Consider the following 18,878-nt stretch of genomic DNA (forward strand, 5'->3'; position numbering starts at 1 on the left):
GCACGCCCCCTCTCCGCGGGAACGGCCCCGGCAGCCCCGGCTGCGGCTCCCCCCGCCCGGCCCGGCCCCAGCCGCCGCCGCCGCCACCGCCCCTCCCTCGGCGGGCGGGCGGGGCCGCGCCGGGTTCCGGCGCGCGGAGGCGGAAGCCGCTGGCGGAGGCCGCCGCTGTCCCCCGGTAGGTGGCTGGGGGCGGGCGGGGGGGACGCGGGGGAGGCGGCACCGGGGGGAGGAGGGGGCGCGGAGGGGCCCCGGCGGCTGTGGGGAGCCCCCGGGGAGGCCGCAGTCGGAGCCCGGCTGCTGCCGGCCGGGGGAGGCCCCGCCGAGGTCACCCCCGGGGCCGGTGGGGGCCGGGGAAGCCGGGCAGGGCTGAGCCCCCAGCTCCCCGCAGTAACCGGGAGCCCAGCGCCTCCTCTCCGTGCTGTGAGGCCCCAGGGAGCTCCCCTCCCCTCTCACCGAGCCGCCCGCTGATCTCCCGGTGTGACAACACCTCAGGTACGGGGGGAGAAGAGCCCAGGGCCCCCCAGGAACAGCTCACACGGCGAATAGTGCAAATTAGTTCCTTTTTGGGTTAATTTGCTAGGGAAAGCCGAGCTAGAACGTGTTGCAAGAGCCCTCTGCTCGCTCTGCCCCCGGTCACTGAATTGTTGCAGTTGGCACAGAATTACTTTTTCCCCCCCCCCCCTCTCTCCATGTATTTTAGACAATTAAAAATTCACGATGTGGTTGAAGTAGCTCGAAGCAGCCCTGCCAATTAGCCAGGTCTCAAGATTGGCAGGACATGTACCATCAGATAATTTATAGGCTCTCAGTTCTGGCATTGTTAGTACTTGTCTGATCCTATGGAAGCTTTATTTTTTAAAAAAAGTGTCACTCCAATTTATGGAAAAGTTACATTTTGTTTTAGGAGCTTTTTCTGAGAGTTCTTGGGAAAATTAAAACAATTTGATCAGAAGAAAATATCCTTTACAGATTTGCCAGATCTCTCTGGACACAGAACTAAACATTGAGGACTGCACTTCCTGCCCAGCCTGCAGAACGCTGGAGCCTTAATGGGAAGCCACTTGTTTTAAGGGTGGACAGGTACGTGCTGCCTGAACGTAGCTGGTTAACTCCTTCCTTCAAACACAAGCAGCAGCTCCATCCAAACCAGAACGTTATTATTGAAAGATTAAAGACGAGTGTATCCAGCAAATCTTGTTCTGAGATTAGTAACAAGAAAAAACTGGCAAGAGATCACCAAACTCTTAGAGATGACAAAGCCATAGGAGAAGGGATTTTAATGTTCCTTACTATTTCTCCTTCATAGCATTTGGGCCACAGGTCACCTTCCCATAATGCATCACTTATCAGTCCCATGAATTTGGGTAAGTTGCAAGAAATAATGAAGTTAGCAATTAATGGATATGGCAAAATATTGAAGTTAGCAAGGTGATGCTCTTTAGGTCACACTGGGGGGGGTGGGGCACCTCTTTTTACATTTTATTTAGAAATAGAGATACATTTTGTGCAAGTTTTGCTATATCCATTTTAAATGAGATGTTTTATTTTCAGTGTGTCTTAGAAACACCTTGTAATAAGCTTGCAAAAAACAAACAAACAGATGTTTGGCAGTGTGGTTTGCAGAAGCTGTTTCCCAAGCCACGCCTTTAGGTATCCTCCCACACTTCAAGTGTACTACCAAGGCTAGAAACTGAAAATGACTCAAAGTCAGCTCAGAGGAATGTGCTTGCAAATTTCCATGCATGACTTAAAGAGAGATGGTGCGTACAGACCTAGCAAAAGCATACCTGTGATCGCTGCGTGTTCAGAACTGATGCTGAGATGTTTTATGGTACCAGATGTCTTTGCTTCTTTCGTTCTATGGGGACCTCAGTCAAAAGCAATTGTTCAGGTTATTTCCCCAACTTGGGGAAGGTTCTATAAGTGGAAAGGTATTTCAGGAAGTACATTTTTTTGCAGTTTTGCATGCAGAGGGATAGTTCTGAAAGAAGCACTGCTAAGCAAAGCTGCTGTTTTTCTTTCAGCCCTCCCCTTTTCCAGTTGTCTTGAAAAAGCACGAAATTGGCTTGTCTTTTCTACGCATAATGGCATACTCAATTGTCTTTGTAGTGAACAAACTTACAAGTGCCCATTACAAATTATATAATTGATGAATTATTCCAGTATTTGCACTCCAGTTAAACCGAACAATAGTTTTGCTTTTCAATTTACATTGTTTGTGGTATTACATCTGTCTTCTGAACTATTTTGGCAGGCACCCAGCTGCCTCCCCTCTCTGCACACTCCCTGACTAGCTGATTTATTTGTTTGTGCGCCCTCTGCCCTGTTAAAGTCCTGGTACCTCGCCAGGTTCTGCCTATTTACAGTTGCAATCCCCGACAGTCAGCATAACTAGCATTTTGCTCTAGTCTTGTATCTTGCCTTCTTGTCAGGCCATCAGCTTGGCATAGATCCCACTTCTTCCTACTCCCTTGGGAGAGATGAAGGTGTGGGAAGCCTTAGGGAATGGATTTTACATTTCCTTCAACGCACTTGGGTTTCAATGGGTGTGAACCACTGGAAGCACAATCAGCGTGCCATACTGGTTGCTCTGCATGAGAGAAGATTGTGAGGCTGCCTTGCAAGAATGAGCACAGAGCTGCAAATGGGGGGAGGAACTTAGCAAGAATGGACGGAGAGGAACCACAGATTTCAACAGCAAAAGCAGTCATGCACCATGCACCTGAGTCAGGAACAGTACAGGTTGGAAACAAACCTAGCTAGAATTCAGCTTTGCAAGAAAAGAAGCTGGGACATCCTGAAGGGCAACAAGCTGAATGATTCAGCAGTGCTTCTTTCCTGCAAAGGGAGCCAAGTTCATGTTGGCCTGTGTCAGTGAGAGCACAGCAATAGGTTGTGGAAAGTGATTATTTTCCCCTTTGCTCAGTGCTTGTGAGCCCACATCTGGGATACAATACCCAGCCTTCAGCTCTGTAGCGAACAAAGAGCCGGTGAGGTCAGCAGAGGACCACCTTACAGGGCAGGAGCAGGTCCAGGGAGATACAAGCACATGCAAAGCCAGACTCAAAGTCATCAAATGGTTGGGTTTGTTCAATACAGAGAATAGCAGGCTAAGGGGAGAAGAGCCAGTTGCTGTTTTTTTAAGGTAATAGGTTGTTACAGAAAGAGACAGAGCCAGACTCCTATTTGTAGAGATCAGGTGAGGATGAGAGGCAAGCATCCAATTGCAGGAATGGAAGTTCACAAGGGATAAAGAAGAAAAGTCTGATGGTCAAGCACTCAGTTTTCCAGATACCAAGGATGGCTATTCCATGGTTGACTAGACAAGGCTCTCGGCATCCTGACCTGATTTTGAAATTTTCCCTGCTTCAAGCAGGAGATGGGATTAGAGACCTCCAGAATTATTGCACAATTCTAAGAAAGCATCAGACCCCCCACCAGGCTTGAACCAACTGTCTGTATGGCAGTAAGCTAAACAGGATTAGGATATCCAACACCAGCAAGTTCTGTTTTATTTTGGGCACAGCTGATGCGCAGGAAAATATCACAATCTGCATAAGACACCTCCTCGTACAGAGATGTAACTTGACAGCCAGAAGCTCTCCAAGACAAAAATGTCTGAGTTTCCATAGAAACTCATTCGGCTACTCCCCCCATACCCAGCCATTTCTCTACAGTAGAGCCTCAGGGCTGTCAGCACAACTGTACAGAACCAACAACAACAAAACCACCACCCACAGCACACGCTAGTAAGCATCACTGTCTGACTTGGATGCTAGTCACAGAAGGAGCAAATACATACCCAGGGATCTGCCATACCCTGCAGTACCAGTAACAGACACAGCACTGTAAATCACCTACCTGCTGCTTAAAGCACACAATCAGTGCACAGCACATCTCACCTAGGGCTGAAGGCTGTACATACCTGTAACGGCATCGGGATGTGCTCAGGACATGCCCAGACCCAGTGCTAGAAGGAGCTCCCAGGCACGGTACATCTTAGGGAAGCAGGACTTTGCTCTCAGGCTCAGGAAGGGTACACCTCGTAAGCCTTGTAATTACCACTCCCCAGAATGTTCTTTACTGGAACAGCACACAAACACCTTGGTGTTACAATTGCTTTGCATTCAAAACTCCAGGTGGGACAGACGCTGCCTTCTCTAGTACCACATTAGTTTATTGGGCCTTTAACTTCTCCTTTCCATATTCTAGTTGAGCTCATCCATTCCTGTACCCTGTGCTCTTGAACAGATGAAGATTTTCAGTGAGCACAAGAGCAAGCCAGCACATCAGTCTCGCACCGTTTTGCCAGTGGAATGCTCAGGCCACAACCTATTCCCTCAGCTCCTCCTGTCCCAGTGCCAACCTCCTCAGTCATAGGCCACAAAACTTTAGTGTGAAGGCAAATCTGTCATCAATCAGAGACAGAATGTTGTTAAAACACCAAGCCACAGCTCTCATTGATAAACAGTTACTTCAGCTGGATAATCAGAAACCTCACTGGAGTCATACTTTTTTCATGCAAGTATTCTGCAGAAGCAGGCTGTGGTAATGAAAGTTGAATACAAGGCAACCATACAGAGCTATCAGCAAGCCACCAAGATACCTAGCTTCCCCTCTATCCACAGCATTATTACTAGAGACCACAAGTGACACAGTGAACTTTGAATACAGTATAAGAAATACCAGGAAACACTAATTTCCTTCAGAAGTTTCTTCTGTATCCACCATCGGAAGGCACGGCTGCTTTCTCCTGGTTTCTAAATGGAATCCAGGCACAGAACATAGAAAGCTTCAGTCTATTGAAGAAGAGCAGCCACGTCTTGCTAGGTGCCTTTGAGGGTTTTGAGATTTTTGTTTTGAGGATTTTTGGGGGTGATTGAGGTTTTTTGTTTTGTTCTTTTGTCTCTTTTATGTGAAGTAACCAAACAGCAAGTCCTCCTACATTAGCATTGCCTATAGAAGCACACATGCAATTATTGACCCCATACATTTCCTTCCTCTTTACATACTAGATATTCGATTGTGGTACCCCACTAGTGTCAGCACACTAACCTGTGCCCTCTAAAGAAGGAGCATAAACCAGCATAACTGCAGTCTCAAACACTTTGTGCAACCAGCTAAGAAAAATCTCTAGGCTGATTTTCTCTGCAGTTTCGGAGTACTTGGAACAGGGACTTGCCTTCCCATTTTTCTGGAGACACATTCCACAGCACATGAGATGATACTTTATTATTACTTTTTTTAAAAAATCTTTGCTACTGTTAAAGAAGAACAGCTGAGTTCCTCATCCCTTCCACCTTTGGGTCAGTCCTGCAGCATTCAGCCCCCGAATACCGCTGTTAGCAGCTGCCCAGCACTGATAAACTTGCACAAGAGGAAAGGAAAGAGAAAATATTAGATTTCTAGGAACTTGGCTCAATCCCAGATCAAGTTTCTCAATAACAGAAGTAAAACAGAGAGGCCACAAGAACGCTGTACAAGCAAGAAGCTGATGGTAGAGAGGCTCACACCAGAGGGAACTCAGCTGTATGGCTCCAGGGGCTGCGCACTTCCAGCAGAAGCAAGAGCCTGCCTGCAGCTCCTTCGCTTCTAGGGGCAGATATGTCAGCATGCGAAAAAGGGGTCTCCAGTCCTACAAGGCAGCAAAATTCCTGAGTGGTGGGGAAGAAAGACTAGTAAATAGAAGGATTTCTGAGGCATGCAGGAAACCGAACAAACCTGTTCTGTCCTTTCATTCACAGCTGTACTGCTTGTATTACATTTAACTTTTTTCTTTTTTTTTTTTTTTTTTTTTTTTTTAAAAAAAGGGGGAAGTAAGGACTGAACAAAATACAGTTTTGAGGAGATAAGGTTAAATTGTTTACAGTTAAAAACATACAGAGGTTATTCAGTAGAGTTCCTGGCTATTTTTAAGATTGACAGACACTTGTAAGGCATAACAATTCCTAGATATATGAGCAGATTCCCCACACCTAGCTGGTACACCACACGCAACACAGCATACTTCCACTGTTTGGGCTATCGGATTTTCAGTCAGTAACAAGAGACACAAAGCACACAGGAGAAAGCACACAAGGAGAAAGACTGCAGTTAGACTACAGAGCCTGCACAACAAGACACTGTGCTAACACCGATTCCCCTCCTCAGCAAATTCACAGACAGCACAGCATTCAGAGAGGTGCACAAAACTATCAGCTCACCAAGAACACTGCACTTAATCCAGAAAAGCAGAATGCCAAAACACCCCCACTTCTCTTTCAAAGGAGCCTACAACACACTCCCACTAACCTTGCTTCAACAACTGCCCTTCATAACTGTACCCACCCAAGCCCAGCTGCCTCTCGTACAGCTATTATGAAGCTGAGAGCACACACTAATCAGCTAAATGAATCTTGCTGGCCGCCCCCCACTCACTGTTTAATGGCTTTCCTTGGCTTTTGGATCAAAGAAAGGACTTAACCACCTATGTCAGTCAGACACCACAGATGAATACCGTAAATGTCCATCTTTAATTTTATAAGTAGGCAACAATTCATGAAAATCAGAGCAGGGAGAATTTTTCTAGAGTAGTCTCTTACCATTGGTTAAAACTATGATAATAGACATAATTATTCCTGAGCTTTGAAGCCTGGTTTAGGAGAGCAGGTACCTGCAAATAACAGAATGTAGCTTTTCTGAGTAGCCACAATGTAATTAAAAGATATCATGTATACAGGTACAAAAAGAGCTTCTGAGTACTGCCAAGTTTTAGGCCACACACTGTACCTCATCAGTAGTAATCCACCCTTTTTCCACAGCAGCCTCAGTCATCAAGCAACCTATCTGAAATTACGTAGCAGTAAATAACTGTGGATGGCAGAGTACTCACAGGTAGCTCCAGAGTGGTGACTTTCCATACCGTGGTGGCACTGTGCCCCAAATGTGCACGGCAGCTCTTGTGTTGGTGGACAGCACTGCATGGAGAACACCCTGAGGACGGTCCAGCTCAGCAGTGAGAGCCCAGATATAATCCAGGGGCAGAATTTGAGAACAAGAAGTAGGGACTGCCAAAATTCAGAAAACAGAGCCTAGCAAATATGTAGGCTCAGCTGTTCACTAGCCAAAAATCAGTTGTGGGGGATTGTTCAATTGTACTCCCAGCAGCTAAATTTGACTACACTGGGCTTGCCACAGATCTGCTGGAAGGGCTGGCTTGTTTAGGTATTGCTAGTAGCTGTGGGATAACTCAGGTCCATATCTAGAACTGGAACTCAGATAAACCTCGCTTCCTTCACTTGCCTTTCTTACAGTATTATCTCCCTCGTCTCAATCCATCACTTTTCGTATTCCCCAGGAGCAAATCTAGTGATACAGTAACGTTTTGTCTGCTTTAAAAGCAGTCATCTTATTTCTAGGAAAAAGTGTCTATCTGTAATGAAAAAGAATCCGTTACTCATCTCTTCAGCTGATGATGGATAGTTTCCCTGCATAATCGACCTGAATGTGCTTCCTAGAAGGTAGTCTTATCAGAGCTCCTCTTCTGAGCTTGCTGCCCTGGTTTTGCTAGCAAAAAGCAGACAAAAAGCAATATATATATATTATATATACATATTCCCATCCCATGCACTATGCAATGCCACCTAGCTTCCTTTGTTTTGGACAGTGTAGGGTAACTTCCTTCAGGCAGTACAATAAATGTTTTTGTATTTCTTTGTGTCATCCAGACAGCTCCTTCCTCACTGACCATACCCAGAATACTTCACAGCACTGTGAGAGATTTCTAACGCTGCATTCACTGCCCATGGCTGGCACAACTAAACAATGGGTTCATTTCTTCATTGTTTGGATTTGTTCGGCTTTTGCTTCTCTGACTGCTGATAAACCCTTGTGACTATCCCCCGTGCCACTAAGCTATTTCCCAGAGCTACTGAGCAGAGGCTATTATAACTGTGCCTTAAGTGGCCGTATCAGCTAAGGTATTTCCTTTTCCTCATGTGTTTTCACATGTGTCTGTGTGTGTGAGTGCTCTGACAACTGGATAGAGTCTATCAGATCTAACTGCTACAACATCTCACATTCTTCAAAGACAATGGAAAGGGTAAATTACAGGATGCTTTCCTGAAAGGGTAAATTACAGGATTTCTCTCTATGTGAGAAGTAATGAGATTTTGAGAGCTTAACCATAGATATGAAACAATGACTTCCAGCTAGCTTTTTACAGGCATGTCCCCATATGCTATAGGAACCTTCCTGCCATGTCAATGGCAGTAGTATAAAGAGGTACAGGAGAGACCTCTACAATATCTACACTGAAGGAAATACCTTCTCTCTGCAGGGATCCACAGTGAAGTAAAAAGCAGTTGTGGATGCTAGCTTGAAGTTGTCACAATAAAGAAACTCTCTTCAAAGCCTATAGTTTCATAGAGTACTTCAGAAAATGGAAGTATGCTCGGCTAAGGAAAACAGCAAAAAACAGGAGAGATGAGCATTTTCAGATTCTGCCTTAAAATATCAAGAGAAGGACTGAAGTTGCAGTTTGCATTGCAGCAAAGTTATGTGAGGACATGAGGCAATGTGGAATTTGGCAAAAATTCTGACAGATTTGTTCTTTGTTATAAATGGTGTACAAATGCAAAGGAAACAAGGGGTTCTGGCTATGGGCTGGGAAGTGAAACTCTTGCTAAGAAAAAAAAAATCCCCAAATGCTGCATACTCTTGGACTGGAAAACCAAGACTAAGAAAACTTGTTTGCAATGCCGTGACCTGTCAGTTCGGTATGCTGTTGTATACCTTTCTATTTCCAAAATCATTATTCAGAATAATTTCTCCAGGGTAGAGCTGTGTTTGATGGCTCTCCACTGACTGAAGGGTTATTTGATTTATTTACTGTGAAAGGCAGGGGTCAGAGGACGATTTGTAAGTAAAAGGCACAAACCTTTGCTGATTCTGTTGTCTCACAGATCTCATTCTGCTACAGCTGGTGGCTGAGCTTTTCTGCCTGGGATGGCGGAGGATCAGGAGCTGACTCAGCCACACAAAGCTCAACTTGAGTCCTCCCTTCAGCAGCGCACCAGCAACACATACCGCAGTGCAGAGCACTCTCAGGCCTTGCTCAGTGGCTTGGTATCTCTTCGAGACAGCAGCATCCTCTTCGATGTAGTTCTGGTGGTAGAAGAGAAACCTATTGAGGCTCATCGGATACTGCTAGCTGCATCCTGTGACTATTTCAGGTACATTTCCAATATAGCAGCAGTAAGCATGTGTCTGAGTGCAACACAAAACAGCAATATTCAAATCTTCTGTGGTAGCACACTTAGCATACTGCTTCCAGATGTAAAATTAGACCCATAAGGTGGAGCTAAATGGGTTTCAAAATACTAAAGTTAACTTTATTCATCTCTCTATTATGTCTCTGTAGAAATAAAACTCTCGTTAGTGCACAGTGAGCTTACTTCCACTGAAATCACAGCCTATAATGCTTACAGGTATATAAAGAGGAGAGGCTATCTGCATAAGTGCTGGCTTTTAACATATCTGTAGCATTGGAAGACTTTGCCCAATGTGGTGATCGGTTCCTAATACACAAGAAGTCCCTCAGACTAGGTCATTCCTGTGTTACATGCCTATAGTGTGCCTTGCTGTCCATTCAACAAGGCAATCCCCAGGTCAATTTGACTAGCAGTTTCTTAAACTAACTTTATTTTCATAGAGTAAACATATAAATCCCAAAGCAATCCTGACAAATTTGTAACTGCAAGAACCGCTCTAGATTAGAAAAAAACTCCTATGGACCCAAGTTCCTCTGTTTTTCTCTTCTCCCATTCCTAGTGTCTGCCTTTACCCCCTGATTACCCCTATGTTCTGGGTCTGTATTTAAATCCCTCAGCTGTGAACCGTTCTTTTCAGATGGCCCCCACTGTTTTCCCACAGAATGAGGGGTATTACTTTCTTAGGTCCTAAAGGCCTGTACTTTTTATTTAATTGACTTAGAGAAGAGGTAATCCCATAGAAGTGTCTGACTAGGATTTATCTTTCTGAATATTTTGTTATGTTCTCAGGACAGCATGAGATAAGCAAATTGAATGTAGCTTCAGTGCAAATCTGCCATAGCACATTTCATTGTCTCTTTTTACAGAGGAATGTTTGCAGGAGGACTGAGAGAGATGGAACAAGAAGAAGTCCATATTCATGGCATCTCCTACAATGCAATGTGTAAAATCTTGAACTTCATTTATACTTCTGAGCTGGAACTCAGCGTGAACACTGTACAGGAAACCTTAGCTGCAGCCTGTCAGCTTCAGGTGAGGTACTGGGAGATGTGACGAAAAAGAAGCAAGGAACAAAAGCAAGACTGAAAGAAACAGAAAGCATGGATATCTGGTTGGGTGGAGGGCTGGGAGGTGAAAGAAACCATGGTTCCAATAAGAAGAATCTCTTTGGCATGCTGTATCAACTGGAACTAACTACAGAAGGGTTGGAACAATGAATGAGTGCTTGCACATCTCATTTGTGCTAGTGGTTTTATCGCTTACAAACCATTGGGCTAAAGGATTAGTTTATATAGCACTCACTTCTACTGATCAGCATGTGAAAGCCTCCCTAGAATAGTATACCTCTGACCTATGGTAAAGGACAGCTTGCAGCTCAGAAACTGTTGTGCTGCTCAAGCCTGCCAAGATCTTCCCCAGATTGAGTCCACAGGCACATAACCTTCCCTGACCTCATCACTACAGGAAATCCTGCCACCATGGTTTCTGCACAAAGTGCAGAGTTTTTGTGAATTCAAGGCTTTTTTTTCTTCTCTATTTTCCCTTGCAACTAACTGCTGCCCAGGCTTTGGTACTAATCTTAAACTTTCTGGGTGCTTTGGTTGATTTCTGCACACTTAGCACTGGTTTGTTAGCAGAGGGGCTCTTGGACAGTAGTTATTTTTCTATTTGTTAGTCCTCCTGACAGATACAACTTCAGGTTGTTCTCAGAAGACAATATGAAACATTAATTTTCCTTTCAAATGACTTCCTGTGCTCTTGGGTGATGCAGATATATTTGTTATAGTTTATCTTTGATACACCGTGTCTGTAGTACTCTGAGAGAACAACTTCCAGAGGCAGCTGTAAGCCTGGCTGTCACCATGCCCTTCGCGCTTTCTGTTTACATGACTGCCTCCCGAGCAGCCTGTATCTTGGTGCCGTGCTAACACACCAGGCAGCCTGGCTGTCCAGTGTCCCATGTGCCCCAGAAGATGCATTGCTGCTGCTGCACCTGAAACAAAACTCAAAGGCTTGAAGTAGTGTGGCTAGATCTGCGTTATATTTACTTACGTATCCGTCTTGAGTTGTTCTTTTTCTCTGGAGAAACGTGAATTGGGCACAAGTAAACACGGTGGTCAGACTGTGAGAAGAGCAGCCTTCTTATCGACAGCTTTCTTGCTCCTTCATGCTTTTGTCATGTCTCTTGAGCGAAAGGCAAGTGGTGTCTAAAATGAAAGATTTTCTCTCTTTCTCTTGCAGATTCCAGAAGTCATTAAGTTCTGTTGTGATTTTCTAATGTCATGGGTGGATGAAGAGAACATCCTCGATGTGTACAGACTAGCTGACCACTATGACTTGAGACATTTGAGCGATCAGCTCGACTCCTACATTTTGAAGAACTTTGCAGCTTTCTCAAGGACACAAGTGTACCGACAGCTACCCTTGCAGAAGGTCTACTCCCTTCTCAGTAGCAACCGTTTGGAGGTTAACTATGAGTTTGAAGTTTATGATGGGGCACTTTTTTACCATTATTCCCCAGAGCAACTGGAGACAGATCAGGTCTCCCTGATGGAGCCCCTTAAGCTACTTGAGACAGTTCGTTTTCCTCTGATGGAACCCCAGATCCTGCAAAGGCTACATGACAAATTAAGTCCATGTCCTTTAAAAGATACAGTCGCAGATGCACTAATGTACCACAAGAATGAATGTCTTCAGCCAATGCTTCAGAGCTCCCAGACACAGCTGAGATCAGAGTTCCAGTGTGTAGTGGGATTTGGAGGGATGCATTCTACTCCATCCATTGTTCTCAGTGATCAAGCCAAGTATTTGAACCCCTTGCTGGGAGAGTGGAGGCATTTTACAGCTGCACTAGCTCCCAGAATGTCCAACCAGGGGATTGCTGTTCTCAATAATTTTGTGTATTTAATTGGCGGAGACAACAATGTAAGTGGTTTTCGAGCAGAGTCAAGGTGTTGGAGGTAAGATAAGGATAATCCTGCTATTATTCTCATTTCCACCCTGTTGCCCATCTCTGAGTCAGTAAGCCGTTAGTGCAGTCCGTATGCTTGCTGGCAAAAAGATAAGAGCTGAACAGGAGCCTCTCATTGAAAGAAATCATAGGAAATAAAGAAATGAGCATCATAGCGAAGATTCCAGCAGTGCTTACAGAACAAAGCCAAGCCTGATTGGGTAGAAACAGCTACTCATTCTAGAGTGTTTTATCTGTAACCTGCTCTTCTTTGTCCAAAGGGGGAAGTATTAAAGGTGTGGGAGGCAGTAAACTAGGATTCTCCAGTATCCTAGATTGTCTAGATGCTCTTGAACTAGGATTTCCCAGAAGTCCTCTATGTGGAGACCTCATCCCAATACAAAGGGAGTTAGTTATCAAAAAAGGGTTTTAAATAAAATGCTATTTTTGGTCAATTATTGAGAAAATGTGTGCACAGAAGCAGCATTCCAGGGTTCTCTTAAGTTCTGTGCAAGGAAAAAGAGCAGGAGAAAGGAACGGTTTAGAGCTTAATGCCCATTACATTGCAAAAACAGATATAAACCTTTTTGTCTTTATAACATAGTCATTTTTACTAGGTTTAGCTGAATTGCCCTTGTTTCACGGCACACATAGTTTCACTTCAAAACCAGTTGTCACTGTAGCTAAAATTTTCAGACCAGATATAGTTTTATCTGAAAAATAATCATGAGGCTCACTTCAAGCAGCACATACTTGGAGAAGAGAATCAAAGAAGCCACCAAATGCTTATACCCGTCTTGATCTCTTGAAGATCCAGATTCAGTCTTTGTGATATTTTTAGAATGTTTTACCTTGTAGAATGGCTTTGTGCAAGCAGAGATGTTGATATGTACCTGACAGCTCTGTGGTGTAAGACAGTAGAAATCCTAGGCTTCTGTAGCGTGATTGTATCAGCTAAAATACATCTTCTAAAAATAGACTAAAGGAACTTGGCTAATAATATAATGCTGACAAGGCCAGATTTCACTCCACTTACAGCTGAGCTCAATTTCAACCAAAGACAGTACAGTAACCCACGTGTGGTTGTCTTGTATCCCAGCGATGATTCTTTGGCTGTATGAATAACTTTATTTGATCCCATTCTTTTAAAAGGTATGACCCACGACACAACAAATGGTTCCAGATCCAGTCCCTACAGCAAGAGCATGCTGACCTCAGCGTTTGTGTTGTGGACAACTATATATATGCTGTCGCAGGCCGAGATTACCATGAAGACCTGAGGGAAGTGGAGAGGTATGACCCTAAAAGCAACACTTGGGAATATGTGACACCTCTGAAGAAGGAGGTAAGGAGTGCATTAGCCACAAACACTAAAGTTCCCCAATTCCTGATTTCATATTTTTAGATGCTTTTCTCCTGTGTAGCTTTCAATTTGCTGATATTCAGATGGGAAGCAGTAGCCTCTGTATACAGAATAAACAAATACCAAAAAGAAGAATAACAATATAGAACTTTCATTTTTAGGTTTAATGTTTATTTTTCCTGCTTTCTTTCTGTTTTTCCCTGCACCTCTTCTGTATTAATCCTTAAAATAATTTAAAATTGAACACACAACCACTGGGAACAGGAAGTTTCCATTCCTCCTGGGCCAGGTAACCTATGAGTCACAGTAGTACAAGCTTCTCATGTACAGCCCTGACGACGTGCTTTGTTCCTGATCAAAAGAAATCATGCCTTAGTAGGAAGGTACCTCGGTGTTTATAGATTACTTCATTTTTGGACGCAGAACTGAGACTGTGTAACAAGTTCTGGTGACAATAGCTTATGTCATGCACAATCACATCTCAATCAGCTAAAGTGAAACTATTACTCATCTGAAATATGTGAGTGAACAGCTATCTTTTGTTATCAGTACCATTTATCCTCCTAAAACAGCAATTGCCAGTTGTGACCCCAGGAGCCAGGAAATGATGTACTAACAAGGGAATGGGGGTTATGAATGGAAAAGTTTGTTCTAAGGTCTAATATAGCTAGTAAAGGCAAGAATTTTCATTTTCAGATTGCAAAAGAGGAAGATGAACACAAACAATATTGGTTAGGGCAGAAAGCTAAGATCCTAAGTAATCTTTCAAAAAACTATACTGATTTCTACTAAACCTTTTAAAAGCTTTGGTGCAAATGACCAGCACAAAATAATATTTGTAATTTCATAATGTTTCTCAGTTGAGAATCTCAGGACACCTTAAAAACATAAATATTGCCGCTTTACAAAGGGGATGCAGAGGCAGAAGACAAACAGCTTGCACGATGTGACAACCAATAAATATGTCATTGCTGGGAATATAAAGATCCAATTGAGTACTACAAAGTAGGATATATCACATTGCTGAAAACATTAATTGTATAAGAATAATCTCCAGTGGAAAGGCTTCCAAGTAGACAAGGGAGAAAAGTAATTGCATGAATGATCTTCTAATTAAGAAACAATAAAGAATGACAACCCACTGCAGTTCTGGAAGTCTTGGAAATTCTAGTGTAATTAATTAAGAAATACACACTTTCAGCATAATCACCTTGATAGGAATTGTCTGTAGAAAACAACAGAAAATCCTTCCAGATGTTAATACCTGCATAAGTCATGAAGAATGTCACTCCCTTAATGTCTACTCCATACTTTGAAGCTGGAAGAAATACATAAATGCAGACCTCAACTTCTTGCTTTCCCACGTGGTGATGCAGGTATATGCACATGCTGGAGCAGCACTGGATGGGAAAATGTATATTACCTGTGGGAGGAGAGGAGAGGACTATTTGAAGGAGCTGCAATGTTATGATCCAAAGACTGACCGCTGGGAAGTTTTAGCAGATGGTCCAGAGAGACGTGCTTGGCATGGCATGGCTGCACTGCTAGGAAAGCTCTATGTCATTGGAGGAAGCAACAATGACTCTGGCTACAGAAGGGACGTTCACCAGGTGAGAGCATGTCACACCTATGTCTTTCTTGGAAGAGGCAATTCTTTACGGATGTTTGCACTCTGATGTAATGTCTTCCTCCTACTAAATACACAAGTAAAATTGTCTGCCCAGCAATAGCACCAGCTCTGCTCCACTTAACCGCAGAACTTGCAATGATTTATTCACTGCTGTCAGTCTTGAATGCATTGTCCAACACACACAGCATTAAAGCTCTAGCACTTAGGATTCCCATCAATTTTAAAACATCTTTGATGGATAACATTCATTGGCATGCATGCACCCCATAATTAGCACATCAACTGAATTTCCTTTACCTTGTCTTTCCATGCACATTTTTTTTCCAAGTCAAGAATTTTTGAATTGACAATATGAAGTTGCAGGACAGAAGCTGATAAGGATATGTTAGAAAGGGCATTGAATGGATTGGATAGCAGTTGTATAATGCGATTAAATATACAGTACCTGATGGGCAGTGATGGCTGGAGAGAATTTTCTTGTGTCTTATTCCAGCTTCTAGAACTGCTAGAGATGTGAAAAGGAAAAAAAAAAAAAGTAACTGCTCTTACAATGCCAATGAAGATAGAATTTAATCAAGTGAGAAGTGTATCTGAGTGATAAAAAGGTGCTTACAAATAAATGGAGTTAGCCAAGGAGATACCCAGTGAAGTCTAAAACTTTCCAACATATGGTGCAGAGACAGTTTAGCAGACTTGTCGTATTTATATGTTCCAGCACATTTTTTCCTAATGAAAACAGATGCAGTATGTCTGAGCTTATATTAGCATGTGTCCCCATCTCTCACTTTTGTATACATTTTTGCAGTGACATACAGCTGTTCCCACAGCAGCAGGGTCAGACGTTGTGATTCAGAGCTATATGGCAGCCACGCACAGCATTTTCCACTGAGCATTGTACTTCTACTGCATGGTGATACGCTCCCTCCACTATCAACACCCTGTCAGAAGGCTGATGGTATCACACGGCTACATGAATAGTTTGCCATACGGCCAGGCTCTGTCACTAAGATACAAGTTCAATTTTGACTAATCTTTTTTTTTTTTTTTTTTTTTCTTTTTATAGGTTGCCTGCTATAGGCCAAGCACTGATCAGTGGACAAATGTATGTCCACTTCCTGCGGGGCATGGAGAGCCAGGTATTGCTGTCTTAGACAACAGGATCTACGTCCTGGGAGGCAGATCCCACAACAGAGGAATCCGCATGGACTATGTCCACATTTACGATGCAGAGAGAGACTGTTGGGAGGATGGACCGCAGTTGGAGGATGATATTTCTGGGATGGCTGCCTGTGTCCTCACTTTGCCCAGGGCTATTTTAATGGAAACAGAGAAGTGGTTCTCAGAATGGCATGCAGACCGCATGAAGTATCACCTTGACCTTCCATCAGAAGTCATGAGCGTATCAGACTGGGAAGAATTTGACAATTCAAGTGAAGATTAGAAAATTTTAGTATTTATTTTTTTGCCGGTTGATGAGGAAATTAAGGCTTGGAGAAAACATTTAAAGATTTTATATGTCTTTCTTATATATATATATAAATCTGTATTTAAAAGTTTGAAAAATAAGTGTTCTGCACAAAATGCCATTCACAGTCAATATCTGCTCTTCTGCAAGTGTTTTGCACAAAATGCCACTTACAGTCAGTGTCTGCCCACCTGCTGGAAAGCAGCATTTTTAAAGTAAACACAGAACTGCCATTTTCCCCCAGTTAAAGTATAGAAGTTTTTTTTTCTTTTGAAGGAGAATTCTCTCAACCCTCAGCATGAACAGAAAAAATGGCACAGAAGGCTCAGCTTGACTAGCTTCTTTCCTTCCAGCTTTCAGCTTGAAATAGCTTTTTGATTTTATTTTTTTTTATTTTTTGGTAATAAAACCTAGCCAGCTTAACTCAGGAAGGTAAGACCGAGTGTCTCCTTCCTGTGCCAGGTGTCAGACAGCCTGATTGGGTTTTCAGCAAGATTGAACATACAGAAGCAGGAACAGTAGCAAGAAAGTCTGAACCTCCATTTCATCTGGGCATGCAGCCATCCTCATAACTGGGTTAGAGTCTGTGAACTGACACCCACTCCTGAACTTCTATACTGCAGGTTCTGTCAACACAGTGGAAAGAAGACTTCTAGAAAAAGCTCTCTGTACAGAATATGGCAATCTCATCATTCAACTGTCAGACACATTTGTTCACAAGCATAAATTAATAAATCCTTGTCAGAACTTTTTTCTTTTTAACTACTGTCACAGTTTTATTAACCATGACATGGAATCTAAAAGTTGGTGAGTTTAATTAGATCCCGTATTACCACGTGAATATCAGTGAAGCTAAACCAGCTTAGGATCTATGCCTTTTTTTTCGTTCTCTTCATTTTCATTCATTTTCTTTGCCTCTTCATTAAGGCATTTATATACTGTAGAAAAAGATAAAGAGAGCAGAAATCAGTTTTCCTCAGCATAAGAAAATAAGTAATAAGGATATAGTAGAGGTATTGAAGATGCCACTCATCCAAGGCCCTGTGGGAGCTGAACTAATGACAGGAAAATAACACAGAATCACTACAGCTCAGAAAGATAAGGCATAGAAAAGCCTTCCTTCAGGAGATCTTAAAATAATTGGCTTCTGACTACCATCTTGCTTGACATTAGTTTAGAAGCTATTTAAAGTCCAAACCAGTGTGATACAGTATGGGATCCTTCTTCTCAGAGGGGCAGGGAACAGTCAGTGCCACCAGAAAATAATGACAATTTTCCAAAAGCTTTTAAATCTTATAGAAATGGAGTTGCAGGAGAAGGGTGAAACAAAACTGATGACCAGAACAATACGATACTAGTCAATTACCATCACATCAGAGAGACACATTGGCCTGCTACTTCAGAGAAATGGAAAAATTCCTGTACATTATCATCACATAGGGATTTTTGTTTATGGAAACAAAGATGATTTCAAAATGAATTTAGTTGACTCTTCATTAGTAGATGGGGCTTCTGGAGAAGACTGAGGATTTGCACAGCCTTTTTTGGGGATGGGGGTTGGACATTTTTTCTCCAGCACTGTCAGTTTTTACCTCAATCTCTGAACCTTTGCCAATTGGCAAATAAATCAAAAGACCTGGTAAATGCAGGAAAACCTCATGAGCTTCCTCAGAAAATCCTTTTTGATAACAAACACTGAACTGCACATGCTGTCTGGAAATACAGACTTTGTTACACTGCAATATTGGAGTCTGAGGACTCATATTTTGCCTACAGAGTTATTTTCAATGCATAGGAATTAAATTACCCCTCATATATAAGGGCAGACCTCTCTGGACATTACAAGAACCACTCTTTCTGGGCTGCAAATGTTGCAGTAGCAATCTCTTTTCCCACAAACTCAACAAGCAATTCAAGACTTGTAGTGACCCAGGCCATGTTCCAGATCCGGCTGTTGTAGCTAAACCCAGGCACACAGCTCAAGTCTAACTGGATTGCCTGCAGTGCATTCTACATTTTAATTGGCATATCTTGACAGACCAGTGATAACTAATGTTTTTCAAGTCAAAATGTTTTTTAGCCTATTTCATGATATGAAAAAATGTAATCATTCTATCTGGCTTATTTTCCTTTTCCTGTGTATACCACTAGAGGGTATTACTTCCTATTGCAAATAACCAAGCTGGTAGGCTAATTCTTAGATTACATAGGAGAACGTA

General features: G+C 42.9%; 1 protein-coding gene across 3 annotated transcripts; it reads left to right on the top strand.

Moving 5' to 3' along the window:
- Positions 1 to 23: 23 nt before the first annotated feature.
- On the top strand, positions 24 to 18,132 carry KLHL22 (kelch like family member 22). Of its 3 annotated transcripts, none has more exons than XM_082773756.1 (8): positions 24 to 175; positions 970 to 1,080; positions 8,960 to 9,212; positions 10,118 to 10,283; positions 11,493 to 12,211; positions 13,354 to 13,546; positions 14,941 to 15,174; positions 16,258 to 18,132. In XM_082773756.1, exons 3-8 carry the CDS (start codon positions 8,986 to 8,988, stop codon positions 16,633 to 16,635), a joined length of 1,917 nt encoding a protein of 638 aa, XP_082629882.1. In that variant the 5' UTR covers positions 24 to 175; positions 970 to 1,080; positions 8,960 to 8,985; the 3' UTR covers positions 16,636 to 18,132. The 3 variants fall into 3 exon arrangements, with proteins under 3 accessions (XP_082629882.1, XP_082629880.1, XP_082629881.1); XM_082773754.1 differs by having other exon boundaries at positions 8,943 to 9,212; positions 16,258 to 18,130; XM_082773755.1 differs by lacking the exon at positions 24 to 175 and adding an exon at positions 244 to 492 and having other exon boundaries at positions 8,943 to 9,212; positions 16,258 to 18,130.
- Positions 18,133 to 18,878: the final 746 nt, after the last annotated feature.

The sequence above is a fragment of the Aythya marila genome (assembly GCF_965140915.1).
Source record: "Aythya marila genome assembly, chromosome: 17".
Classification (NCBI taxonomy): domain Eukaryota; kingdom Metazoa; phylum Chordata; class Aves; order Anseriformes; family Anatidae; genus Aythya; species Aythya marila.